This window comes from Eubalaena glacialis, chromosome 7, assembly GCF_028564815.1.
Source record: "Eubalaena glacialis isolate mEubGla1 chromosome 7, mEubGla1.1.hap2.+ XY, whole genome shotgun sequence".
NCBI lineage: Eukaryota > Metazoa > Chordata > Mammalia > Artiodactyla > Balaenidae > Eubalaena > Eubalaena glacialis.
In genome coordinates, this window is record NC_083722.1 from 108,389,206 (window position 1) to 108,415,655 (window position 26,450).

Sequence of the window (26,450 nt, forward strand, 5' to 3'; positions counted from 1 at the left end):
TTTCTAGCTAAGTCTTTGCACCAATCCCAGTATAGCTCCTTGGTATAAATTCCTAGGAGTGAAATTGCTGGGTCAGAGGTCATGTCTATGTGAAAGATTTGTAGACGTGTCTCCAGATTGCCCTTCAGCTGGGCTCCATCCGTCTGCGCCCCCTCCAGACACCTCACCTTCACTCGCGCTCCCTGCCTTGGCTTCTTGTAAAGGCTGGGGCTGGGGTCCGCTTCTCCCTCTAAGCTGATGATACCCTTGTTACTTATTGCTTCGGGAATTAATAGTGCCTGACACAGAGCAGTTATTCAATAAATGGCAGTAGAATTAAGAACTGAGGAAAAAGAGAGAGACAAAAAGAAAGCCAGAGAAAGAAGGAAGAGAGGTGGGTGGAAGCAGGGCAGGAGGAGGGGCAAGAACCGCCCCTGCTGGACTGTTTCCTCGCGGAGCTCCCCATCCCGAGCCCCGGCTCCACAGCCACCAGAAACCCAGTCCTCCTCCATCGTGCCAGGCAGGCCGTGCTGAGTGACAGTTTTCCTCCAAGACTGCCAGCGTGACCTCGAAGATAAATGCAGTTTGCTGCTGCTCCCTGGCTTTGGCCGCCAAGAGGAGCCGGCGGGGCAGTGCGGGGCTTCCTCTGAAGCCAAGCCCTTCAGATTCAGCAGCCAGAGCCCCCGTGGCTGCACCAAGGCCGTCCTGCTGATGCAGCAGGTCACAACTGCCAAGGGTTTGGAAAGGCAGCCTCAAGACAGAGGCTGTTTATCTGTCGCCTCTGCCTCCAGCCATCCTGTGGCTTTGGCCCAGAGAGGAGGGAGAAAGAGCAGACCCGCTCTGGGGATTTCTGGTTTCCTTTCGAAATTTACATCATCTTGTGCAAGAATTGCTTAGTCGGGGCTGCCAAGTAGGGCGGCGAACCCTGGTCGGGCTTCTCAGGGCGGCGGTGACTTCATGCTTGGAATGCAACAATGAGATCAAGTAGAGCTCTGAGGGCATTTGTTCCGTCAGTATATTTTTAAAACTCCCGTTCTCAGAGTGTGCCTCTCAGGCAAGCCCGAGTGTTAACCATTTGTCCTGTGCTGGCTTCTGCTGTGCTTGTCCGAGTCCCCGAACCACGCTTACGGGGCTCAGCCTTGGGGGCAGTTGAGGGGAAGGAGCACTGGCTTTGCGTTCTGACTCTGCCGTCCAAACCAGCTGTGACCTGGAGCAGCTCCTTTCACTCTTCGGGCCTCACTTTTCCTTGTGGTGGAGCTAAACGCACCCATCCTTCAGGTTTTGTCTGGCCCAATTCCTATTATTATTATTATCATCAATCTTTAAATAGCAAACCCTACAGAACAACTAAATTGGAACAGAGGTTGTTCACCAAAGGAGTTTAGAAAGGAAAGCTCGTTCTTGGGGAGTTTGAGAAAGCTTCCGTGAGGTGGTGACAGTTGATCTGAGCCCAGAAAGGTCTGGAAAGACAGAGAGGAGCAGCAGCTGTGTTTCTGTGCTGAGGAAGCACAGTGGGGAGGGAGCAGGCTCGCTTTCGCCTGGCACCTTCCCAGTTTCAAAGCACTGGTGGCCAGCGGGCTGGGCAGGGCATCGTAACAGAAGCTAATCAGTTTACCCCAAATCCCACAGCTAGGATGTGGCTGAGCCAGGCCGGGGTTCTGGCTCAACTGCTCCCTGCCTCATACCCTGCTGCCCCCTTGAAGGGAGGAGAGATTGGGGGGCAGGGCAGAAAAGGTGAGCATTGAGAAGCAGTCTTGCTGTCAGAGGGGAGAATGGCTTAAAAAGAAACAAGTTTCCTTCAACTCTAAAGCTAAAAAATGGGGTAGGGAATTTCAAAGATAAAGGCCCCAAATGGACACAACAGCTCTTCCAGCTCCACATTTGGGAACCATTAGCGCGGAGGTACTGGCTGATCGATTCCACTGCCCAGGAAGCCAGAGGAGGGGTGCAGTCCCTTTAGCACGCTGACTGGCCTTTCGTCGTTGAGAGGACACCCGGGCCCAGCTCACGCCTGTTCTCGTGTGCGAAAGAACACACATATACACGGCAGGGAGGAGCACAGAACCTGGTCAGCGTGCCCCCGGTCCAGCCCCAGGGCTTCCACGTGCCACTCCTGTGTCCTTAGCAGGTCAGTTGCCCTCTCAGTCTCCAGGCAGTAATCAGGGGGCAGTAATACCTACTACACAGGGCTGTTGGGACCGATCCAAAAGCACTTAGTAAACCTAAAAAAAGAAGTTATTAAGAACTGTTCACAGGTATCATGGTGAGGCAGCCCTGTCTGGATGGAGGGATGGTAGGAAGGTTCCCAGGGCCGGGGCACTAGGAGACGGCAGCCTTTCTTGGGAGATGCAGGTTTCTCCTCCCTCTTCGTAAGAGGCTATCCCAGGCCCCTTCCTCACAGTAACGTTGTTCATTCCTTCAGCAAACGTAGACTGAGGGCCCACTGAGGGAGTTAAGTACGACCCCGCCACCACCCTCAGGTTGTGCACAGCCTTGTGGGGACAGACTTTTAATTAAAATACAGCCGGAGTGACTTCCCTGGTGGCACAGTGGTTAAGACTGCATGCTCCCAATGCAGGGGACCCGGGTTCAATCCCTGGTCAGGGAACTAGATCCCACATGCATGCTGCAACCAAGAGTTCGCATGCCACAACGAAGGAGCCCGCCTGCCGCAACTAAGGAGCTGGCGAGCTGCAACCAAGGAGTCCACGAGCCACAACTAAGGAGCCTGCAACTAAGACCCAGCGCAACCAGATAAATAAACAAATTTTTTTTTTTTTTAATTTTATTTATTTATTTATTTATTTATTTTGGCTGTGCTGGGTCTTCGTCTCTGTGTGAGGGCTTTCTCTAGTTGCGGCAAGCGGGGCCACTCTTCATCATGGTGCGCGGGCCTCTCATTATCGCGGCCTCTCCTGTTGCGGAGAACGGGCTGCAGACGCGCAGGCTCAGTAATTGTGGCTCACGGGCCTAGTTGCTCCGTGGCACGTGGGATCTTCCCAGACCAGGGCTCGAACCCGTGTCCCCTGCATTGGCAGGCAGATTCTCAACCACTGCGCCACCAGGGAAGCCCCAATAAACAAATATTTTTAAAAAATAAAATACAACCTGAGTTCAGAACAAGGGGCAGAGGGAGCTCAGACCCCTTCCCTTGAGGGGTCAGTGAAGACTACAGAAGAGGTGACATTTTAACAGGGCCTTTAAAGCCAATTAGGTACTTTGCAGAGGGCGAGGAGGGGCAAAGGCATTCCAGGCAAGCGTGACATCTTGTGATCCGGCCACCCTGGAGGTGGGGAAAGCCGGTGGTGGTGGAGGGGAGGCGGGTGGAAGTTTGTGCTACTGAATACGATGGTTCAATACGATGGCTGTGAAAGGGGTGGCCGAATGGAAGGGCATCAGGTGGGCCGGGGTGAGGCTGAGCAGGGTGCTGATGGGTCATTGTGACCTTGCTCTGTGACATTTGTCATTAAGTTGGTGCACACACGTGGAACCAGGCTTTGTGTGCATCTGACTCTTCCGTTGCTCTGAAGGCAGTCTTCTTTCCTTTTGATGAAATCCTCCAGTCTGCTCCGATGTACCAGTACCTGGATAGGAAGATGTTCCGAGAAGCCTACCAGATTGCTTGCTTGGGCGTGACAGACACTGACTGGCGCGAGCTGGCCATGGAAGCTTTAGAAGGATTGGAGTTTGAAACAGCAAAGAAGGTAAGCGTCAGTCAGCGTGAGCTGGAATTTGGTCCTCGCAGGCTCCCTTGAGGAGGCAGATGCCTACTGTCGTGGGCTCTGGAGTTAGACTGACCTGGGCTGGGATCCCAGCGCAGCCACCTCCGTGAGCCTCTGCAGGTAACAGCCTTTCTAAGGTTGCTCATCTGTAAAATTAAGGTGATGACAGGCCCCATTCTCATGGAGTTATAAGGATCTAATGGATAATGCCTGTAAAGCCTAACACAGAAGACGGGGCATCTGATAGACTCTAGTTGTCAGCCTTGTGAGCGATCATCCATGCACAGCACACAGAAAAGCCTGCACATTGTCAGCACTCGGTAGACGGTAGCTTTTATCATTGGTATAAGCACTTACTGGTATTAGGGCCACTTATTGCACAGTGCTGTTTTTCTTGGCACTCCGCTAAGTACATTGGAAGAAATGGTCACGTTCTCTGATTCTGACAGCAGTGTCACTCCACACATACCTTCATGGCATGCATGATTCACGGCCTTGATTCGTGGTGTCATTGCCTGGCTTAGTCTATGAAAACTATAGAAATGGTTGAAAACATTTGCCCCCTTTGCACATATTAGAAAAAGCCCAGCTACGTCTCTGCGATGGGTTTTCGTCTGGAGCCTGAGGAGGGAAAACGAGTGGCTTCCAAACCCCCCCTCCCCTACTCCTCCCTCCCCTCTTTTTCTTCCCCACAGTCAGTTAACCAGGTCCTCATTTAGCCCATACTCCTGGCTGGTGGGCACGTGGTTGCAGAAGTGTGTGGTGCCTGCCCTGTGCTAGGGTGGGACTTCTAGGCCTGAAAAGAGAGTGCATGGGGACCAGGCCGGGACTCAGCAGCCTGGTTGAGGCCCAGCTGTGCCTGCACGGGCTGGATGACCCCAGCCAGCCGCTTCTCTCGGAGCTTCAGCCCCCCCACTCCCACAGCGGGGACGGTGAAAACGCCGACTGACAGGCTTGCGTGACACAGTGTCATTAGGTGTAACCCCCACGTTGTAAGAGGGATTCTAAAACTGGCAGTGGTTGTACAAATGCCAACCATTAGTACAACAAGTAAAATTACCATGATACAATAATTATCTGTATCATAGTTTTAGATCTAGCTAGCATCAGAAAAGTGGTAATAGAGAAGGGCTATTAGGAATTCTTAAGAATTCAGAGGAGGGAGGAAGCAAGTCCATGGAGGGAACTTCCCTCTCCTGCCCCACCCAGAAATGCCAGGTGGGGTGAAGAATGACAAAGGATTCCTAGAATGTGTTTTGTTTGTTTGTTTTTAGCCTGGAATGAAATTAGAAGTCTTCCTGAGAGATTGTCAGTTCCTTACACCCAGCAACTAAGCATCAGTCTCATCCTAGCATCAGCCAGCACTGCCTAGCACGGTGCTGTAGACCATTAGGCACTCAGCAAACGTTTGAAACGTTTGACACAAACTAAACTGGAACCCCTCCTCCCCACCCTGTATCCTCCAGACGCTCCCTGAGAATAGAGGTTATTGTGTGAAGCCCACAAGATTTTAACCATAGACTAGAACTTGACCATTTTATCCAAATTCCCATTCCCCAGCCTTTCTTTTTCTGCTTTGCCAAGTCTCAGGCACACGGGGATGGAGGATGGTTCCCGGCGATAGGCCAGTGTCTCCACTAGATGGCGGAGGAGAGCTGCTTCACACCTGGAAAGGCAGCCCCAAGCAGAACTGCAGATGCGGCCCTGTTCCCACACTTCCCTCTGCTTGAGGTTATCCACGGGCCTTGTGACTCTGACTGCTCTGACCAGGGCACCCCTCACTCTGCAGAATGTGTCAGGGCTGAAGAAACTCAGGTTTCTCACGGTGACAAGTCCTCAAATCCTAGCAGAGCAGAACTAGAAAGGCCATGGAGACGACCTCGCTAGCTTACCCCTTTCCATAAGGAAGTTGTTGGCAGCCTGGAGGTGGGGAAGGGTTGGGGTCAGGACCCCCCAGCTGGAAGGTCTCAGAGCCAGGACTGAGACCTAGAATGCTCCTTCTTTCCTCTCTGCCACCTTGCCAGACACCCCAGGCTTCCCCCTCATGTTGCTTTCAGGAAGCCCAGATCTAGACGATAGCTTGTAAGCCCTCCTGTGTGGAAAATGGGTGCTTTGAGCCCTCATCCCTTTGCTTAAGTGATGCGTGCCTGACCCTTTCAAGGGACCCCTCTTCAGGTCCCATCTGTCAGGTTCCTACCCTGTGATGCTTTGCTTAGTCCAGCCTCCAGCCTCCTGCCCCTGCCCGTTTCCAGACAGTGAATCTGTGTTCTCCAGGGCGTCTAGTTCATAATTGTATAGCTCTTGGCTCAGGGAGAGTTCATGATCTGTCTAATCTGCCTGCCTCCCCTTTTAGAATATGGGCCCTTGAATCACAGAGGGGGACAAGGGCCAAGTCATGTTCGTCTCTGGGTCCCCAGCCCCTGATAGGATGCCTGGCCCTGCAGGACGAAGAGATGAAGTCACATTGTGGTCATCTGTGTGGCAGCCGGAGGCCGGATGACCTGCTCATCTCCTGGCTTTTTAGGTGGAGGATGTCACGCAGCTGAGCAGAGAGAGCAGTTGGCCAGGGTTGTTGTTCTGCATTTTAAATTCGAAGGCTCCTGGACCTGCTGCCTCCTCCAGGCATGTGTCAGCCCATTTCATGTGGGACTCTGTAGAGAAGCCCGCCTGGGAGGAATTAAATGGGAGGAGATGCTGGCAGCAAAGCCACATGAAGATCCGCCTGACAGGGTGGGTTATGTTCCTCTAAACCCCTTGCAGAATCTGAAAGCAGCACAAGGGGCTTAGCTAACATCAGTTTGCAGAAGGCTGCCTAGAAGTTTCTAGTAGCCCATGGGTTAAAATCTCTGGCTTTACTGCGAGTCCAACGCAAGAGCTCCACTTTTAGGATTTACATAAGAGTTTGCCTTCCAGGGACTTGGAGTGATTCATTCCCTACCTCCCCCTTCCTTCCAGAAACCATCTTTGTTCCTTCTCAGCTTTCCCCTCTTCCCCTCCCCCTGTGCCGGCACCACAGGCCCTGTGTTTGTGCCCTGCCGGTAAGCAAGGCTGTCTCCTGTGCTCCATCCTGGTCGCTGAGGTGGACGTGCGGTCTCTCCACAGTCAGCATGTCCCCCCACTCCCACCCCACTCCCACTCCCACTCCCACTCCCACTCCCACTCCCACCCCACTCCCACTCCCACTCCTGTGCTGCTGCCTCAGAGGCTCAGACCAGCCTGGTCTTCCCTTTCGCATAGAGATTCCTCCAAGCCAGCCCCATCGCCAACTGCGGTATCCAAGTTTTGTTTACCTAGTCCCAAAGTGAGTGATGCAACCAGGGCTTCTTTGCTGTTCTTCATATGGACTAATCCCAGGGATAAAGCCATGCTTCCCTGGGTGGCAGGACCCTCCCAGTACACACGGTGATTAATCAGTGCTTGTTTCTTTCCCTCCTTACTGGCTCACTTTCTAAAGCTTGACTTCCCACCCCCAGCCAATCACCCACTTTTGAAGCCCAGAAGGCAGCTGATTTTATTCTTTCATTTCTTCCCCTGTAGGCCTTCACCAGAGTACAAGACCTCCGGTATTTAGAGCTCATCAACAGCATTGAGGTAAAAGATGAAGCGTTCTTGATTCTCAGGGAAGCGCAGATGCGCTGTCCGTGGTTTGCAGGCGGCTCTTCCAGCAGGCGAGGGTATTGAGGACACGTGGACAGAGCCCACTGGTGTCTGGGCGTCTGGGCCACAGCCTTGCTCTGGGGGGCAGAGTGCCACGTGGGGGGAGCCAGCACGTGGGAGCCGGGAGTACAGTCTGTCACTTGGTAGCTGGGTGAGGCAGGTGGGTCCCTAATCTCTCAGAGCTTTGGTCTCTTGTCTGTGAAATGGGATGAGACCTACCTCACAGGGTTGCTGGGAGGATTAAACAGTTCTCAGTAACGGGATTTCATCCTCGCAGTGGCTGTTAGCTTGCTACCATCCTCTAGGGCTCCAACAACGTGCCAGTGTAGGAGGCGTTTCCCAAATGCACATGGTCTGCACCCACCTGCAGGGATGGGCCCTGGGGAGGGAGGCATGTGACCGAGCTGGCGCCTGTGGAGCTCTGAGCCCTCCCCGCAGCCCACCGGTCCCGGCCTGGACCTCGTCAGCCACACCCAGAGGCGGATGGGGGCCTAAAGAGGCTGGTTCTAGCTGCACCATTTGCTGGGTGATGGGAGAAAATATTTTTCATTCCTGTGCATCTTCATGCTGTCTGTCCGTAAAAAGGTGTACATATTTCTTCTTCTCAACAGATTTATTGTGAGGCTCTGGGAATGTGAGATACATTTGAATTCACATATGGAAGCAGTGAGGAGATCAGGAAATGTCTCCTCCCTTCGATTCAGTTCAGCATAATAAACACCTGTCGTGGGCCAAGCCGTGTGGCTGAGCCCAGTGGGCAAAGAGCTGAGTGGAAGAGAGGCCTGCAGGAGCTCACAGCCTGCTTGGCCTAATAATAGTTGCCGTTTGTTGAGCGCCTGCTCCATGCCGCACACGTGATCGATGTGTACACGATTTTAAATCCTCACAACGACTTGGTGAGGCAGCTGCTGTTCTTACCTCTATTTGATAAACAAGGAAACTAAGGCTCAGAAAGGCTGTGTCACGTCCCCAGGGCAAAAAGATGGGCTGGAATTTAAGCCAGTTCTGTTATCCACGCTCCTGCTGTCTTTACTCTGGGCCATGTTGCCCTCTTGGAAGTTGCTCGTGGTGCTTTCCCTGCACTCCCTCTCCCTCCCCCAGCACAGTCACAAGGAGCATCTCTGTCTTCCGTTCCGTCCTTACCTGCATGGTGAAGGGTTTCTTCAGAGCCATCTACCCATGATGCCCAGTACCACTTACTACGAGGGGCCACATTTGTAGATCAGCTGGTCTGGATCTAGGGGTCTTAACATCAGGCCATGGAACATAATTTTTCTCTGTGTAAAAGTAACTGACCTCTGTGAGGACCAACTTTGGCCATTTATCATGTCTTATGGAGATCCCGTGTACTGTCTCTTCTGGTGTGCTGTGAGCTGGGCAAAGTAAACTTGTAAGAATTGCCTCTTGAAAAAGAGCAAAGTGCCTTTGAGTGAGGATCCATTTTGTTTGCTCTGAGGCCTTAGTTGCTTGCTTCTAGGCATTCAGCATTGTTCCAGAGAACTGGGGTTCCTTACTGCGCTTCTTTTGGGTGGGCCAGATGCAACTGTGCTGATAGCAGGAGGAACAGCATCTGTCCATGTGGCTCTTACACACTGAGTGTGTGGAATCCTTTGTACTGATCATGGTGAGGTTCTGGGGCCCGGAACAGATTTGGCCTAAATTCCACGCCTAGTGAAACCTATTTCTTTATCTCACTGAAAGATTTTAATTCATTTCGTACTATTAGGAGTTAGTTTATTGGGCTGATTAGCCTAAACTATGTGTAGTTTGGTGGTTTTTTTGGGGGGGGGGGTTAAAAAATTATTTCTGTCAGTGGGGAAGCATGTTGCCTGCCGCTGTTATAACTTTCACCAGCTTGCCTAGGAGTTTGATTCAATGTTTCATCTTCCTCCACTGTGACACACTAGCTAGAAAACAAGCAAAAGGAGACTGCTGGGGATGAGAGATTGGGTGCTATTGAGTGTTTACAAATGCTGGAGCTGTAGACTATTGGCTGTTCCGTAACACAGGAGGGAGGGGAGAGTGACAGTTACTTCTCCTCATTCTCAGCACTGCTACCTGTCTGTGTGTGTGTGTGTGTGTGTGTGTGTGTGTGTGTGTGTGTGTGTGTGTGTGTGTGTGCACGCGCGCATGCGCACACAGGTGTGTTGTTGGGGGCCGTCACAAGTTTCCGAAGGCTGTATTACGTGGAACAAAGAGCATCTGGAGTCAGACAGAGTCCAAACGCCAGCTCTGTGTGATCGCGACCTGCCCCTCTCCCGAGTCTCAGCTTCCTGCAGCGTGACACTTGGGTGAGGAGTAGCCGGCGCCTAGTGGGTTCTCAACACACGGCGTTGCTCGCCTTCTCTTTAGAGACAGGGACGTAGTAAGGTTCTCTGTCCTATTTTGTTGGTCTTTTTCTTGGGAAGAAACCCTAAACTTTGTCCTTGTCCACCATTATCATGAGTAACAACTCGGCCAAACCAGGCCTGAGGATTTGGGAGCTCTTAGAGCTTGGGGACCCCCTACGAGTGGGTGGTACACACCATCCTCACTATGCAGTTGTTTCCTTGGAAGAATATATAAGGAAGCAGCCATGAGGAATTTCCATTAAACAAACAAAAGTTTGCATCTCTTTTGATCTTCACTCATCTGGGAAAAAAAAAATCTGCTTTTGTTGTCAGGCATTCCCACCAGAAACCTAGGTGAGAGACACAACAGCCCAGGAGCCAAGCGTAGGTTCCAGTAGGAAGGCCCAGGGGCTTAACTTGAAATAGCAACATCTAACTTTTGTAAAGGCTGCTTCCTGCCATGGCTGCAGAGGCCATTTCCTGTGCTTCTAATTTTTCCAGGAGAGGAAGAAGCGGGGAGAGACCAACAATGACCTGTTTCTGGCAGATGTGTTTGCCTACCAGGGGAAGTTCCACGAGGCCGCCAAACTGTACAAGAGGAGCGGGCACGAGAACCTCGCACTCGACATGTACACAGACCTCCGCATGTTCGAGTACGCCAAGGTAACCCGGCCACGGCCTGCCCAGCGCCGTCCCGACCCTGCGGCCTCCAGGCTGTCTACCCCAGAGGTGGTGCGGACAGACGGTAGCCGTGGCCTCAGAACGGGTGTGGGCACATTGGTAAACAGAGGAACCATCGGAGGCCACTGGTTAAAGCTGACCTACAACTGACCTTTCAGGCTGATGTCAAAAGGGACAGAGTGTAACAGTTCAGAGCTTTGTCAGTGACAGAACTGGATGGGCGGTGAGTCCTAGCCAGCATAGTCGCTTTGTTAAGGGTTCGGGGTTCTGTTTCCCACAAAGTCTCTCAAACCTTGTCAGAAGCCACTGAGAACCTGTGTCCTCAGGCATGAGCTGGTTCTCTCATTGTCGTCACATAGGCCAGCATGGTTCCCTGCAACCGAGGTTTCCTAAGTGCCTGCTCTGCTTGGTGCTGGGCTTCGCTGGGCCTCAGAGGCGCTGTGACAGAGGCCTTGCCCGCCGCTGTGAGCACACTGTGCCCCCATCGCTCACCTGGGGTTGGGGGAGATATCCTCTTGCATTTGAAGGGCCCCTGTGAAGGTTAGTCCCCAGCAGGTCTGGGCCTTTAAAGGTACGTGAGGGCAGTCTTCCTGGAGCAGCTCCTGCTGGCCTGTGTGAGACTGAGTCCCACTGAGGACCCCAGACCACCAGGACACATGCAGGCTCGCCTAGCGCGGGTGAAAAGAGGGTGGGTGCCTGGGACAGCCAGGTTCTTCCTTCCAGGGAGGTGCCTTTGTTAACCTGTCTCCGGATAACCTCACAGAGGCTTCAGAATGTTCAGTGAGTCATCAGCCACAACCAGTTAGAGGCTGTTAATGGTAATTAGCTAACAAGTTCAAGATGGAAAATCCTCCCCATTTTTTTCCCCTGCTTTTCTGTTCCTGGAGATGGCTGTGTGCTCTTTTATCTTCTACCATCTGTGAGACCCTGGGGCTAAAGGTTGTGTCTGGGTCCCTGTGATGCAGCCCGGGAGTTGCTGGTCATCAGTACCTGGCCAAGCACCTGGGCTCCAGTCTGTCTCTTCCTTGGTGGTTCCTTCACCCCAACCCTCAGATCTGGGTGCTTCAGGTAGCCCCCTTTTTGCCCTCTTCAACTTTTGTATCCTCCCCCAAACCCTACCACACACACACACACACACACACACACACACACAATTTAACAGTGCGTTCACACTGAGAACACCTAAATCAGGGTGTCTCTTTCTGGGGGTGACAACATTTAAACCAAGGATAAAACCTTGAATTAAAGGATCGAATCCCTGAGGGTGGAATTCAGGCTTTAGGAACAGCTAGCCTTGGTTGTTCTTCTGGACCAGCAGCGCTTCCCGGATCCTCTGAAAAGTCCTGGTGGGCAGCTGTGGCGTAGGAGACAGCACCTTGCCGTGGTGCGCAGAGAGCGGGCGTGAGTCCCAGCCTCCCTGTGGGTGACCTGGGGGAGACTCTGCACTTTGCTAGCCTCCATTTCCTTCTTGGAGGGTCGCCTAGTCCAGCTGAGCGCAGTTCTGAGAATTGCAGAAATGAACCCACGAGGAAGCCCTTTACAAAGGCCGAGCTGTAGAAAGGCTGGGAGAGTGAGTGGAGCCAGGCGTGACCACAGCATGGCCATCCTTCAGACCGGCCCCCGCCAGCCCCACCCCGCCCTGCACTGAAGCCCCTCCTCACACTTCCCGTGGGCTTTGTGCGCCTACACTCTTCCACCCAGAAAGGCAGCCCATTTACGCAGTCCGTCTGGTCTGCCTCTCCGAGAAGGTAAATACGCTGGGGGTTGTTTCCGGTTTCAGGTTTTGATCACAATTCCAAGTAGGATCCAAGTAGGTTGGTTCCATTTCATTCCCCCCCGACCCCCGACAGTCTGAATTTGAGAAAATGTGTACGTACACATTATGTCGGGGGGTGGGGGGAGATAACAGTGCTTAATAACATGGCATGTTTTTGTTTACTTGAAAATTGCTTCCCAAGATTCAATCTGGTTTTTGGAAAATTTTTAAATTACATTCCCACGTACAAATAAATTGTATGCTTTCCGGGGAAGTGACATGTTTATATGGAGATAAAGGGAATTATAATGCTCTTAACTCTTATGTAGTATGTCCTTATCAAAATCACCAAGCATGAGAACGCTGGTTAGTCTCATTCATCACTCAGCACAGCCTCTTTCTGTCCACTCCAGGACAGAGTCTTTGCCATGGCCCCAGATAACGTGTAAATTAGCTTCATGGGACCAGAGAACCTTTGGAAACCCAGTTTGCTGAGCCTTGAAGAACCATTTAGACTTAAGTTCTATTAGGTCCGAGCTCCGGGAGCTGGACCGTGGGGCTGGAGGGGCTCCTTCAAGCCCGGGGGCTGTGTCCCTGCCTGGTCTCCACACGGACGACCTGAATTTATGGCTTTGCTCTTAGCCTCTGACCCTTCTCGCTACAGAATGAGCGAGACACCCGGAGTCCACTGAGCGCTCCCTTTGAAGGACATCCCTGTTCTCTCACGATGCCTGTTTTCCCCAGCTGCTAACCTCATTTAGCCAACCAGGTTAAGGAAGAGTTTCCGGCTTTGTGTTGGCATAAAGAGTACACGTTGTCACTGCCAAGAGTAAAGGCTGGGCCTGTAACAGCCCAAACCAGGCGTCTCCAGGTAGCCAGCGGCTGCCTTCCAGCCCCTTCACCCGTGTGGACTGCAGAGAGCCCCGAGCCAGCGAGGCGGGCCTGTCTTTTGTTGGATCCTCAGCATCAGGGTCATGATGCTCCTTCCTCTCCTTAAAAGAATCGCTTGTCTTAGGCCAGTCTAATATGTTATTTTAGGGGCCTAAATTACCCTGAAAGCAAATGGAAGAAAAGAGAGAATGCTAATTGTTCAAGTGGGTTTTTAGCATACATTGACTGTACTTTTCTGACAAGTGAGTGCTAATCAGGGGAAAGGAGTGCTTTCTTATGCTTTGTGAGCTTGACACAGCGCAGCCTCTGCAGGGTACATTATTCCTGAGACAAACCGCTTCTTAGGAGGAGTGCAGAGCTGGGCTCCAAGCACTCTCAATTTCCCTTTTTGAAAAGCCCCACCTTTCAAATTGTCAGCACCAAAAGCTGCCTCAACTCTGGCAACCCTCAACACATATTTTGGGTAACTGTATCCTGAAAAGAGGTGATTTTCTGAGGCTGTTTCTTGCGAATTCTAAGGCCAACCTGGGGAAGCTGGGCACGGCCCCTCAGAGGCCCCTACTGCGGTGGGAGGAACACAGGCCTGTCCTCCTTCATGGGTTCTCTCCCAGCCCCTTCCCCCTGCCTCAGATGCCCCACGGCCTCCTGCTGTCCCCACCCCTGCAGACCTGACCTCAGGACAGGGTCTGATACTATCCTGTTGAGACGTAATTCACCAAAACCACTCGTGCTCCTTGTCGGCCCCAGGCAAACAGCTGGGGCAAAGCCGAGGAGACAACGCCCTGAGTTCAGGCAGCAGAACGTGAACAGAGTCAGAAAACAGATGCCAGTGATACTTGCAGTGTGGTGATGGCTGAGGGGCCGTCCTAGAACTCTGTAAACCATCTTGCCTCCTTTAAGTTCAGGGCACCACATACTCAGCCTCACTCTGAGGCGTGTGGTATCATCCTTACTCTCTGAATAAAGATTTTAAGTCTGACTGTTCGAAATTGTGTAAAGTCACTATAAAGGAATAGTTACACATACGTCAAACTCTATGTGAGAGAGAAACAAAGTACTCTGATCATAAACCTCCCACAGTGCGGGGTTGTGTGCAGTACTCCAGAGAGTCGGGAAAGTGTTGTTTAGCTGAAGAACGAACGTCCATTAGTGGGAAGGGCAAGAAGCATTGAGGGCCATAGTCCTTGACACTGACCTCGTACCCCCAGGAGCACCTGTGGGGCGGCCTGCGAGCCCTCCTCCCCAGCACTTGGGCCTGCCCCCCAGTCCGCCCCGAGGGGATGGGCTCACGCCTGCATCCTGACCGCCTGCTGCAGCCAAGTGGGGCCCTTCCTTGCTGCAGCCTTCGGCAGCCTGACGTAATGCTGGCAGCAGGAAGTTCTAATCCGGAATGTTTTTGTTTGTTGTGCTTCCTCAGGATTTCCTTGGATCTGGAGACCCCAAAGAAACAAAGATGCTAATCACCAAACAGGCCGACTGGGCTCGAAATATCAACGAGCCCAAAGCCGCCGTGGAGATGTACATCTCGGCGGGCGAGCACGGCAAGGCCATAGAGATCAGCGGCGACCACGGCTGGGTTGACACGTAGGTTTTCAGTCCCTGCCCCAAGAGGCATTTGGCAGCATGTCATGTCATGTCAGCTCTTGGTTTTGACTGACAAGGAAAAAACTAGTGTTTCTCTAAGTATCTGATCCGAAGGTGATGGTGACTTGGTTTTTGGGAGACACAGGGACTGAACGAGGCAGTCGCTGCCTTTGGGAAGCTCAGCGAGGCCCTGGGGAAAGGGTGGTGGGGACTGAGGGGGGAGCCATCCAGGCCCCGGGGCTGCCATTCCCTGAGCCCTCCCTACGAGCTGGCCTTCGGTTCTCCCCCACACCCTCCGCGTTGGTGTTTCCATGCCCACCTTCAAATGAGGAAACCGAGGTTCAGGGACCAAGTGATCGTATAAGGCCAGGTAGCTGGGAATTTGTGGAGCAGAGCTACAGACTGATCTCAGTGCCCATAACTGGTATGATGGTAGGCACTGAAAAGAACAAGAAAAGTCCTAAGCATGTCAGGGAAGGAGACGTGAATTCTCACAGGAGGAGCCCTGGGTGTCTCCTCCTGAGAGGTAGTCTTTGCACGACTGGCATTTGATGAATTTCAGGAGGTAGAGATGGTAGGAAGGGAAGATCGTGCAGGTGGAAGAACAGCACAAGCAGACAAGTTGGCGTCGGTCAGACGAAGGGTCCAGGAGAGGGTGGAGGGTGCTGGCTGCGGCAGGGGCATCGGGGCTGGCCTCACCGGGAGGGCCTCAGGGGCCAGCCAAACTGAGGCGTTTAGGTTCGTCAGTAGGTGGTGAGGACCCCTGGTCGGGGCTGTGCTCTCGGAAGCCCACTCAGGCAGCAGGTGGGGGATGGAGGGAAAACTAGAGGAGGACCAGGTAAGTGGCCAGTGCAGTGGACCAGGGGGCAGTGTGGCGGCTGAGAGAGCGAGAGAGACGTGGAGGAGCTGAACTGACAGGACCCAAGGCAGGGTGCGTCGGGGCAGGGCCGGCAGAGCTGATTCTGAGCTCTGGGCCTGGTGGTCAGTGATTTCACTCAAGGCACAGAACAGAAGCACGGGGGCTTGGGGTGGAGCTGCCAGACAGAGGATGGATTTGGTCTTAGGACTCTTAGAGCATCAGACCTTCAGGCGGAGGGCTTTCTCCTCCCACCGTCAGGGAGAGTGGGCTTTGTGCTCACACATGTACACACATATAGGCTGCTACAGCTGGCACAGGAGAAGAGGTGAGGGAGTGGCTCCTGAGTTTGGCTCAGTTTGAGCCCTGAAGGCTGTTGGCTGTTCTAAAAACAGGTTAGCAGTGGCCCGGGACCGGGGAGGGGGAGGGGCTGGTTGATGACTAAGTCATGTGGTTGGTGTGGTCCCTCACAAAGGGACCTGGGTGGGTGACCTACTACCCCGTCTTTCTCTTGTCCAAGGATAACATTTCTTGAAGATGGAGGTGCAGACTTTGCCCCCCAGTTATTCTGTTCATGAAAGGTGTGGTACAGGAGAGAGCCAGGCAGCTTTAGGTCCCCCACTCAATCCTCTGGTTTTGCCTGTCACTTTCATTTGCAGCTTATATGAATCAGGTTACCCTGGGGATACTTATCTAGTGCAGAAAGGAGACATTAAGCATGTTCTGTCCTTCTTCCAGGCCTGGCTGTAAAAGATGCTTCTCCTCCAGGGACATTAGGGTTAATGGGCGGGGCGGGGGCGGAGGTGCTAAGGGGTTGCCTGTGCCACCTTTCCCTAAACACGTGTCCTTTCTTTGCTGAGAAGTGTTATTTTTAGATGCCATTATTATTCTAAGTACAGATTGACAGACCTCCCTGAGCTCGCCTGTCTCTGAGACAGGGCTCTGCTACAGCTGCTTCTCACAAAGAGCGAGCTGGGTAGAACCTCTTTCCCTTGGGAGAGCTGGTTTTACTCAAAACCCCGGCCTGACCAGAGGGAACAAGCACTTTCCACGCAGCCTCATGTGCCCACGAGCAGTGGCAGGGCTGGCTACCACTGGGGAAAAGTGGTGAACCAGTGGTCCCCATGGCCCCTCAGCCTGGTCAGCACTTTGGCCAGGAGGAGAGGCACAGTCAAGATTCCCTGCAGGCCTTCCTTCCAGAGCTCAGAGCAGAGCCGCACATGCCTCTTCCTTGAGAGGTCCTGTCCCAGAAGACATCTCCCACCTCTGCTTCTACTTTCCTGTGAGAATTCCTCAAATTGTGTTGGAAAGGGCACTCTGCCACTTCCTGGCTGCAGAGACTTGGGCAGGTTGCTTCACCTTTCACCCTAGCCTCTAGTCTCCTCATCTGTAAAATGGGAATAGCAGTACCACCCCCTTAGAGCGGTGAAGATTCAATGAGATCACACATGCGAAAGCTCATGGCGCTGAGCTTGATGCCCGTAGGTGATCAGTAAACATTGATTTCTCTCCCCAGAGCTTGCTGGATAGGTTCGTAACTCCTGTGAAAGGCACAAGAGGTGGGGGAGATGGTGTCCTTTACCAAGCAGCGTTTCTGGATTAAGTATTCACTAATTAATAACCTCCCATCAAGCACCAGGGGCCATGGCACCATACTGAGGCCTGGGGACGTCAGCACAAATCAACACCGAACCTGCCCTGGGAAGACCCAGACGCTCGCTTCCTTCCACCGGGCTCCCTTCCCGGGAGCCCATCTCCTCCCTGTGCTCTCGCCGCTCCAGGCTCATCGACATTGCCCGTAAGCTGGACAAGGCCGAGCGGGAGCCCCTGCTGATGTGCGCCCACTACTTCAAGAAGCTGGATAACCCTGGCTATGCTGCCGAGACCTACCTGAAGATTGGTGACCTGAAGTCCTTGGTTCAGCTGCACGTGGAGACCCAGCGCTGGGATGAGGTGAGCGTAGGCGGCCCTCCCTGAGCCCCAGGACACGGGGATTTTGGGGGTTTGGGTGGAGAGCAGCTGCCCTCCTTGTGGGCGTGAACATTGGCCTGGCAGTCACGAGACTCACCTGTGAATTCTCTGAGCCGGAGTATCCTGGAGGGCCTCTCCGTACTCGCTTTCTGTTTGTTCGCTCGTTCATTCATTCATTCAGAAAATCCTTACAGCCTGCTGGCTGTGTGCCAGCCCAGTGATGGACACCAAGGATGCGGGAGTTAACGTGACAGCCCGCACTGCCTGCTGTTGGTCCGAGCTGCCTCCTACCAGCACCACGGGCTGAAGCATTGCAGACAGGGAGGCACACCTGCGTGACATTGAAAACCTGCTGACTGGCATTTTGGCAGAAGATGCCACCCGTACTTCCTCCTCCTCTTCCTTGCCCCCTCCTCCCGACTCCTCTGTCGTGAGGGTCGGTAAGAGAATTAGCCAGGCCGGCGGGAAAGATGGCTGCGGTGGGGCTGGTGGAGCAGCTGGTGTGCTTGACTCCCGCCCTCCAGCACGCTGGCTCCCTGCGCCCTGGATTAAAATGCATCCTCGAGGGGATGAGAGCTGTGCGCACGGTCCTCGCCCTCCCCACCCGCCCACTGTGGTCCGGTCTGCAGAGCCACTGCAAGGCCTTTGCTGGTAAGAGCTGTCTGACTCTTGTCTCCCCGCTAAGTGGCTCCATTTGGTGAGGTGACAAGGTCACTGATGAGAAAAGGTGGAGCCAGGGACAGAGGCAATAATGGCTTCTCAAGATACATTTATCAGATTTCTCAAGCAGCATAAATTAGAGCATCTTGGTTGTGCATGAGGCCGACTTTCTCCCTGTTGCCACATATTGTTGTCCCCCGTGACTCATTTCCGGTTCTCCTGGTCTGACAGGTGGTTCTGGGGCTTAGATAAGCAGTCACCGGGTCCCATGCAGCACCACGACCATGGTCATCTTTGACAGCTAATAAACAGCAATGATGATAATGTCGATTCTGTTTCCTTAGGTGTCACTTGCAATTAAAAGAAATCTGTTTGCAGCGCTACAGGAGCCCACGCAAAGCCTCAAAATAAAATGTTTCCGATTCTGTGCTGCTTCTGTGGTCCAGAAACAGACTGTGTTGTTACTGAATCCAGTTGCTTGCATATTGCTGTTAATTGCCTTTTGTTTTCAAAGAGCTGATTTGTTTTTGCGTTTCTGGGGGTTGGGGGGGGGAGGCACTCTCCTCCTCCAAGTTGTCAGGCTGGCAAAATATGACATCCCTGATGGATTCAGCCAAGCGCCGTGTTTTCATGGGGGCTGCGGGGGCTGCTTTATTAAGAAGCCATTTGCTCCTTCCTCTAGGCCTTCGCCTTGGGTGAGAAGCATCCCGAGTTTAAGGATGACATCTACGTGCCCTACGCTCAGTGGCTAGCAGAGAGCGATCGTTTTGAGGAAGCCCAGAAAGGTAGGCCACATAGACTGGCACCTTGCAGAAGGGGCAGGAGAAAGCACTGCCAAGACACACGCGTCAGGAAGGCTGCCCAGCCTTCCTGCCGTGGGCCCCAAGGTAGACAACTTCCTCCGGTGGGTGTGATGTGCTTGGTGCTGAAAGGCCATGGAGCCGTGGGAAGAACACGGGCTCTGCGTGGGATGCACCCAGGCCCACCACTCACATGCCTCAGGACCTTCAGCAGGTCCTGTCTCCTCTCTGAGCAAAGCACCGTGAGCTCCAGTGTATCTTCCTGTTTATTCCTCACAGCAGCGCTGTGATGCAGGTACCGTTTTGTAGGTGAGAAAACTGAGGTTGGAAGAGGTAAAGGGATTTGCCTGAAGTCCCACAGCAAGGAGGTGGCAGAGAGGGAATTTGAGGCAGGGTTGGGGAGGACGGAACGAGAGCGGCCGCAGAATGGCCAGCATGGTCCCACCTGCCACTTTCCTCACCTGGAAGAGAAACTTGGGTTCTGTTTCTGGCTCAGGGAAATGGGGTGTCCTCTGCTCCTCAGCATACCCAGTGGTAAAACGGCTGGGCACAGGAGCGAGAGGAAGTCTAGAGCTTAAAGTGGTAATAATAATTTTTAAACGTGATGGCCTTCTGTGTGTCAGGCACTGACTGGGCACGTAACCACATAACCTTGCAGAGACGCAGAGGCTGACTGTGCCCTGCAAAGTCCCAAAGCCACAGAGCGGCAGAGCCAGGACTGGACCAGGGCCTGTCAGACTGGGGAGGCTGATTCTCCCAACTAGGGTTTACTGCCTCTCTAGGAAGTATTCTAATTGAAGTTGGATGTGTCATGTTCCATAGCATCCCATTTGCACTTCTCTGTGGGAACAGTTGCCACCTCCGGACACATTTCGGAGTGGCTCCCTGTGGAAGCTCCTCAGCTGAAAGGCCCCGTTGAAGGAGCACGTTCTCCATTGCTTCAGCATTTCCAGAGCACCCAGTTGCTGAAGTATGTGCATGTTTGGGCAAAACACATCAACCTATCCATCTGTCTGGTCTGTCCTTCCAAGAATCCATCGCCATAGTAACTTGGTACTCAGACAAGAGATTGGAGATGAGAATGGAACAAAGGCCAGACCTCTTCCTTCCCTAAAGCAGAGGATTTGGATCATCTGAGCACCCACATGTGGGCAAGTGTCACAGCTAGAAGTGCTTCCCCAGCCGCCCCCAACATCCCGAGGGTCTGACCACACAGTAGGGACTCAAGAAATTTCTGTTAAGTAGATGTGAGAACGATTGAGAAATTTTTGCTTGTTTTCACAAATGTTTGGTTGCTAGAACCAAGCCAGATTTTCCAAGGTTGTCATCAAAAAGCACTCAGCTGGAGACCGACCAGGCGCTTGAGTCGGGCTCGGTTCTGTGACCTTGGGTGTGCCACTTTACCTCCACCTTGCGAGCCCATTCAAAAACGTCTTCCTAGGTCTGTTGTGACGATCCAACAGATTCACAGATTCTGTTGTGAGGGAATCATCAACAAAAGCACTCTGTAAAACCACCGAGCCCGTTAGAGTGCCAGGTCCTGTTAGTGTCACCTGGGGAGTCACTAGGCTTTGTCCTGGAACAGGGCAGGGGGCAGAACCTCACTGACGGTGAACAGTGCTTCTGTCCTCGGACTTTGCCCTGCAGTTTGGCCCCTCAGCTTTCTCTGTCTGCCATGCCTTTCCAAAGCGGGTTGCCTTTTCCCAGCCAAAAAGGAGTATATCTCTCTGTACTTTTTTTCAGGATGTAGCCTTGGTTATTTATAGCCTCCGGCCTGAGAGGCGCATCCCAGCAGCGCGGTGCTGCAGATGCTCCGACGAGGGTCCTGCTTCTGCAGCAGCCCCAGCCCCTTGCAAGCCCTGCAGAATTCCACCCAACTCCCCGCATGGTGTGTGCTTTTGTGCCCCTGCAGCGTTCCACAAGGCCGGGCGGCAGGGGGAAGCAGTCAGGGTGCTGGAGCAGCTCACACACAATGCCGTGGTCGAGAGCAGATTTAATGACGCTGCCTATTATTACTGGATGCTGTCCATGCAGTGCCTCGATATAGCTCAAGGTAAGTAAACATCAGCAGGGCCGCTTGTTTTCCCGGCCCCACTCTGGCACCAAGATAAACATCGGAAGAGCTGGGAGGTTTTAATTAAAGCCCTGGGTTTTGCCCTGTGTTGCTAATTCAGAACGTATCTTTTCCCTGCTACCTGGGAACCCGTAACTGGACCTGGCTGAGCAGTGGTTTCAAAACGTTGAATTAAATGGAAAGGTGAAAAAGAAATCACTTTACAATAACACACTCCAGATTCTCGCTCATCCCAGGCAGGAAGATAGTTTCGATGTTGCTTTCTTTCACAAGACTTCCCATGATGCACTGAGGGAGTTCTGGAAGCGGACGGGGCAGGGAGATGCTCTCCACGGGGCCGAGGCCAGCCTGCAGGAGTGGGAAAGACACTGGCATTGGAGCAGCTAGGCGACTCGTAACAAGTCCTTCCTCAGCACTGCAGCCCCATCTGTAGCGTGGGGGTCATCCCGCCCCGCTTCCTTCATAAGGGCTGCTGTGAGCCTCCCAGAACCATGGTTATAGTTTGAAAACTGTCAAGCTCTAGTGTAAGGTGGCATTTCTTGTTTTGGCCAGTGGTTTGTGATTTGATATAGAAGGACACAGAGGGAAGAGCCATGAGGTGAGCGTGAATGAACTTGACGTCTGTCCACCCTCCCTGCCAGGTGGCTCTGGCTTGTCTAGATGCCAGTGATCGCCCTCTCGCACAGCTGGCCCTCCCCCAGGGAATGACCCTGAGAGAAGTCTTGCTGTGTGCTCTGCCCAGCCGAGATGTTAGCTGCCTCGGGATAGCGCAGCTCCTGCGCAGAGCGCCTTTCCCATCTCCCTGGCTCAGGTCTGGTGTTGGGGGAGAACCTGCACAGTCTGACACGCCCTCTCCCTCCTGCCCTGCTCCCCTCCCGCTGCGCCCTGCAGACCCTGCCCAGAAGGACGTGATGCTCGGCAAGTTCCACCACTTCCAGCACTTGGCTGAGCTGTACCACGGCTACCACGCCATCCAGCGGTACACGGTAAGGTGGCCGGGAGATGAGTCCTGGCGGGGGCACCGCCAGCTGAGCTGGGAGCCCTGGGCACGTCTTAACAGAGCAGCAGACCTCTGGATGGAGAGTAAACCCAAGGCATGATGACCTGCTGAGAAGTCCTGGTCTCCTCCTGGGAGACAGTTTGGAACTTTGATTTTCCTTGATTGGTTACTTGTTTGAGGTGCAGCATGTGGACTTCAGAATTAGCAAGCCAGAGCTGGGGTGGGCCTTTGTGGTTGCTTGCTTCAGGTTTGGATGACTCAGGCAGACTCTGGATTAGCCACTCAAAGTGCTGTCTCTCTAAGTGGTCAGTGGGGGACGTTGCCTGGAGCCCTCTCTTCTAGATGGGTGAAGGTCTAGCTCTAACCAAAGGCCTGAGGTCTCTTCCCTGGCCCTGCCACTGACCTGCTATGTGACCTTGAGCAATTTACTTCCCCTCTCTGACCCTCAGTTTCCTTCTCTATAAAGAAGGGTGTTGGCTTGATCTCCAGAGACCCAAATAGTTCTTTTTAGTTACTCCTGGATCCTTCTGATTAAGCCATTTTAAATCTGCCTCCTGACAGTAGGGAACAGGTGACAGATTGTTATCAGCTTCCCTATTTTGTGTACCTTCGATCACTCAACAACGTGATCTTATCCTGTGCTAATCCTGAGCTTATCCTGTGCTAATAAGCCAGAGGGTAACATCAATAGGCGACCTTTATTGAGCACTTGCTACATACCAGGCAATGTGCTGAGGGCTTTATCGTGTCAGCCTTTGAACCATGCAGTGAGACAAGTGCTGTCATCCCCATCTTACAGATGAAGAAACTGAAGTGCTGGACAGAGAGATCCCACAGCTAGTAAGTAGCAGAGCCAGGACTTGAACCCAGGCAGGCTGACCTTGAGCCTGTGCTCTTAGCCCCCCACCCCGCTAATTTAGAGAAGGCAGATCCCTGGCCTCACACTCCAGCTCCACTGTGTGACCTTGGGCAAGTCGTTTACTTTCCTCTGTGCTTCAGCTTCCTTCTCTGTAAAAGGAGGATAATAACAGTACCTACTTGATGGGGTTGTTGTGAGGATTCAGTGAGTTAATATTGGGAAGCACTTGGAAGAGTGACCCTGCACGAGTGTCAGCTCTTCCCACTGCCCCGTGCGGAGGCCTCAAACCAGTTTTCCATCGGCCTGCTCCCCGCAGGCTGTGCAGTCGCCTTTGGGTGTCTCAAAGGCCCAGCCTTCCACCCTTGGTGCCTCTTTCCCCTTATTTGTGCTGAGCTCCTGGCACATTCTCTGCCTCTGGGCGAAGTCTGGCAAGAATGACTCTTGTGGGGAGGGGAGGTTCCCTGCCTGGGCCATTAGCCCTGCATCTCACCTCTTCCCTGCACCAGGCCCAGTGGTCTCGAGGGACCTCATCTTCCCTACAGTCTTTTTGGGGCCCCTTATCTCTATCAGGTGCTTACCTGGAAAGAAGCCCTCCAAATTAAAGACCCCACACTCAGGGTGGAAGTCAGGGCCCAGCCCGGTCTCGATTTGCCTGAGCCACTTTGGGACCCAGCTCCATCTCTCCCTGCTCTCTTCATCGCCCTTGGCCCCTGGAGGCAGGGGCCTGGGGGTCTCCTCTCTGGAACAGCTGAGCTCTGCCCCAGGACCTGATGCAGCTGTGAGCTTGTGGCAGCTTCACACCCACTGCAGGGCCTGGCTCTTCATCCCAGCTCAGGCTTCTTCACTGGGCCCTTCCTTCATTCAACAAATGCCCGCTGTGTGACACGCCCCGTGCCAAGACCTCGGGCACAGTGCTGAAGGAGACGTTGTCCCTGCCCCCCAGGAGCTCATAGTCTAGTAACAGGCGACTGCAGTGCAGTTCCCGCAAAGGAGACGCTTAGAAGACTTCCTCGAAGAGGTGGCCCCCAAGCCAAGAGGTGGGAGATAAGTAAGAATGGGGCAAGTGAAGAGGAGGAGGAGGAAGGGCATTCCTGGCAGAGGTCACAGCGTGAGCAAAGGCCTGGAGGTGGGTGTGGTGTTTCAGGGTTTGGCATCAGGGCCCGGCAGAGCAGCTCTCATTCAGAGCAGGCTGGAAAGGGAAGCATCAGACCTTTCCTGAGATAATGGCGTCCTTCCCAGAGGAGAGGTGCGAATCCCGAGGAACGCCCCCCCCCCCACACACACACACTCTCCTCTTTCTGGGACATTTCTGAGCTTCCACATCTAGTGTGGTATAACCAGAGGCAGGCTTCTCCCTGGCTCTCACCCAGAAAAGGATGCACTCTCAGGTTTTCTTGGGTTCTTGGAACTAACAGAGGCTATAGAAATCTAAGTGAGAACTAAAGAGAGAATGCTGGGCTCTGGACCAAAGAAGTAGTGTAAAGTGAGTCCTCACAAACTGAGACCAATTAGGGCCTAAGTCCTGGTGGCTCAGTGATGACTGTGGCCTAGCAAGGCCCTTCAGGAAATGTCAGTTTATTACCAGTAAGTGCTCACTGCGGCGGTTGGGGGGGGGCGGGGGGGGTAGCTGGCCTGCTTTCATCTTGTCATCTAAAACAGCGCTCCAGATTCCTTCAAAACAGGGTTTTCTTAATCTTTTATAGACTCCTCCTGATAGAAAATTCCCTCTGCTCTACTGTGTTGAGCCTCTAGGTGCAGAAGACCTGTTCATTCAACTCACGTGTCTTGAGTGCCTGTCTGTTAGGGCCTGTGCCAGGCGCTGGGGGCAGAGGGATGCAGCCGGGAGCCCAAGCGCCTGGCACATCTGTGGGCATCGCACAGTCAGGCTGCTGCTGGACAGCAGAGAAGAGGCCTGCGATTTCATGCTACAAAGGGTTAATTGCCTCCGTTTAAAGACGTGCTTATATGGAGGTCATGTCTTAAATCGCATAAATGTATCCTCTTTTAGAGCTACTTGGAGACAACTTGAGCTCAGGGAAATGGAATCATTACTGACCCCAGAGGCAGTAAGCTAGGGAGAAAGACATTGTTGGGCTTTGGGATCAGACCTGGGTTTGAATCCCAGCTCCACTCCTTTCTAGCTGGTGACTTGGGCCGATCATCTCTCGGGGCCTCGGTTTTCTCGTCAGCGCGGTGAGGGTGACAATGCTTCCCTCACAGGGTTGGGTTGGGGACCACCCGAGGCAGTGGCTGCAGGCGCCCGGCACACAGTAGGTGCCCACTGGGTGGGTCTGCTGTTCTGTTGAAGTCGCTCAGAGTTACTGGTGTCTGCCTCTCGCCCGGCCCAGCAGCAGCTCGGCTGAGAAATTCCATCCTGTTTGCTTTCCTCGCGGCAGGAGGAGCCGTTCAGTTTCCACCTTCCCGAAACGCTCTTCAACATCTCCAGGTTCCTGCTGCACAGCCTGACCAAGGACACTCCCCTGGGCATCTCTAAAGTGTATCCTTTCTCTCACCCCACCCTCTGTCCCGCCCCTTTTGTCTCATGGCCAGAGCACTTTGCTGGCAGAAGCTTCCCTCTCTCCAGCTGCCTCAGGGAGGGGAGAGAGCTCGCCCTGCCGCTGCTGTTCGGCTGGACGAGAGGCTCAGCCAGGGAGAAAGAGGGAGCGCCAAGGGAGGATTAGTTTTCAGGGCTCTCTGGGCTGGGCCCAGCAGCAGACCTCTGGCCAACACTGTCCAGGCCCTCCCGGAACCCATAGATGAGGGCGTGACTGAAATGAAGGAAACGCCGGGCCTTCGGGCTTGGAATGTTGGGCACTTCCCTGGGGGGTGGGGGGGGGAGCATTTATTCAGCCCAGGTGGATGGAGCACCTGCTGCATCCCCGGCGCCGGGCCAGGCAGTAGGCGACAAACTGCCATCAAATGGGGGAGGTGACGAGTGTCAGGGCCTGGTTCAGTGGGGCGTGTGCTGTGTCCGAGGGTGGAATGCAGCTGAGGCCGGGGCCAAGGTTGGCGAAGGCTGCCTAGAGGAGGTGACAGCCATCCTGTAGGCTGAGGTAACCAGGGAAGACGTGGAGTAGATGTTCCAGGGGAGCATCCAGCGCCTGGAAGGGCTTGGAGGGAAGTGAGGTGGGGGGAGGGAGGAGCTGAAGGCCCTCTGCGTGGGAGCCAGGCTGGAGGGGCAGTGGCCTGAGGGCCTCCCTGTGAGCCAGCCTCTCCTTCTCTGTCTGGTAAGGGCCACGGAGGGGCCATGAGCTGAGGAGGGGCCTGAGGGCCTGTGCTGCCAGAAACGACCAGGAAATGACCCCAAATCCTGAAGGTCCTCAAAGTGATGAAAGTCGTAATAAACCCATGTCCTCTTCTAAACATCACTATCTCTAAGCCCCTTCCCAGCCCCACCCAACCCTGCCTTCTTTCCGTGAGTGAAAAACCCTCCCAGGAGAGGGTTCAGAGGTGAGAACTAGCTTCTCTAAAGGGTTTCAGGCCCATCATTTACATTTCAGGGGAAGCTGCCGCAGACCAAGGGGCTCTCGGGACCTACACCCGGCCTTTGCTGCAAGTTCTGTTCAAGTCAGCAGAGTTTGACTGGACCCTTGCCCTGAGCTTCACCCTTGCTGTCCACTGGGGATGTGG

At 53.6% G+C, this 26,450-nt stretch overlaps 1 protein-coding gene across 2 annotated transcripts in view; it reads left to right on the forward strand.

The window, feature by feature from the left end:
- The window catches only part of IFT122 (intraflagellar transport 122), a 69,394-nt gene that overhangs the window by 37,140 nt on the left and 5,804 nt on the right, over window positions 1-26,450 (forward strand). For both annotated transcript variants that reach the window (XM_061197306.1, XM_061197305.1), the window contains exons 15-23: window positions 3,543-3,683; window positions 7,239-7,292; window positions 10,190-10,351; window positions 14,434-14,600; window positions 17,238-17,409; window positions 18,770-18,872; window positions 20,800-20,940; window positions 21,853-21,947; window positions 25,217-25,317. In XM_061197306.1, coding sequence (XP_061053289.1) covers window positions 3,543-3,683; window positions 7,239-7,292; window positions 10,190-10,351; window positions 14,434-14,600; window positions 17,238-17,409; window positions 18,770-18,872; window positions 20,800-20,940; window positions 21,853-21,947; window positions 25,217-25,317 — 1,136 coding nt within the window. The remainder of the gene's footprint in view (window positions 1-3,542; window positions 3,684-7,238; window positions 7,293-10,189; window positions 10,352-14,433; window positions 14,601-17,237; window positions 17,410-18,769; window positions 18,873-20,799; window positions 20,941-21,852; window positions 21,948-25,216; window positions 25,318-26,450) is intronic.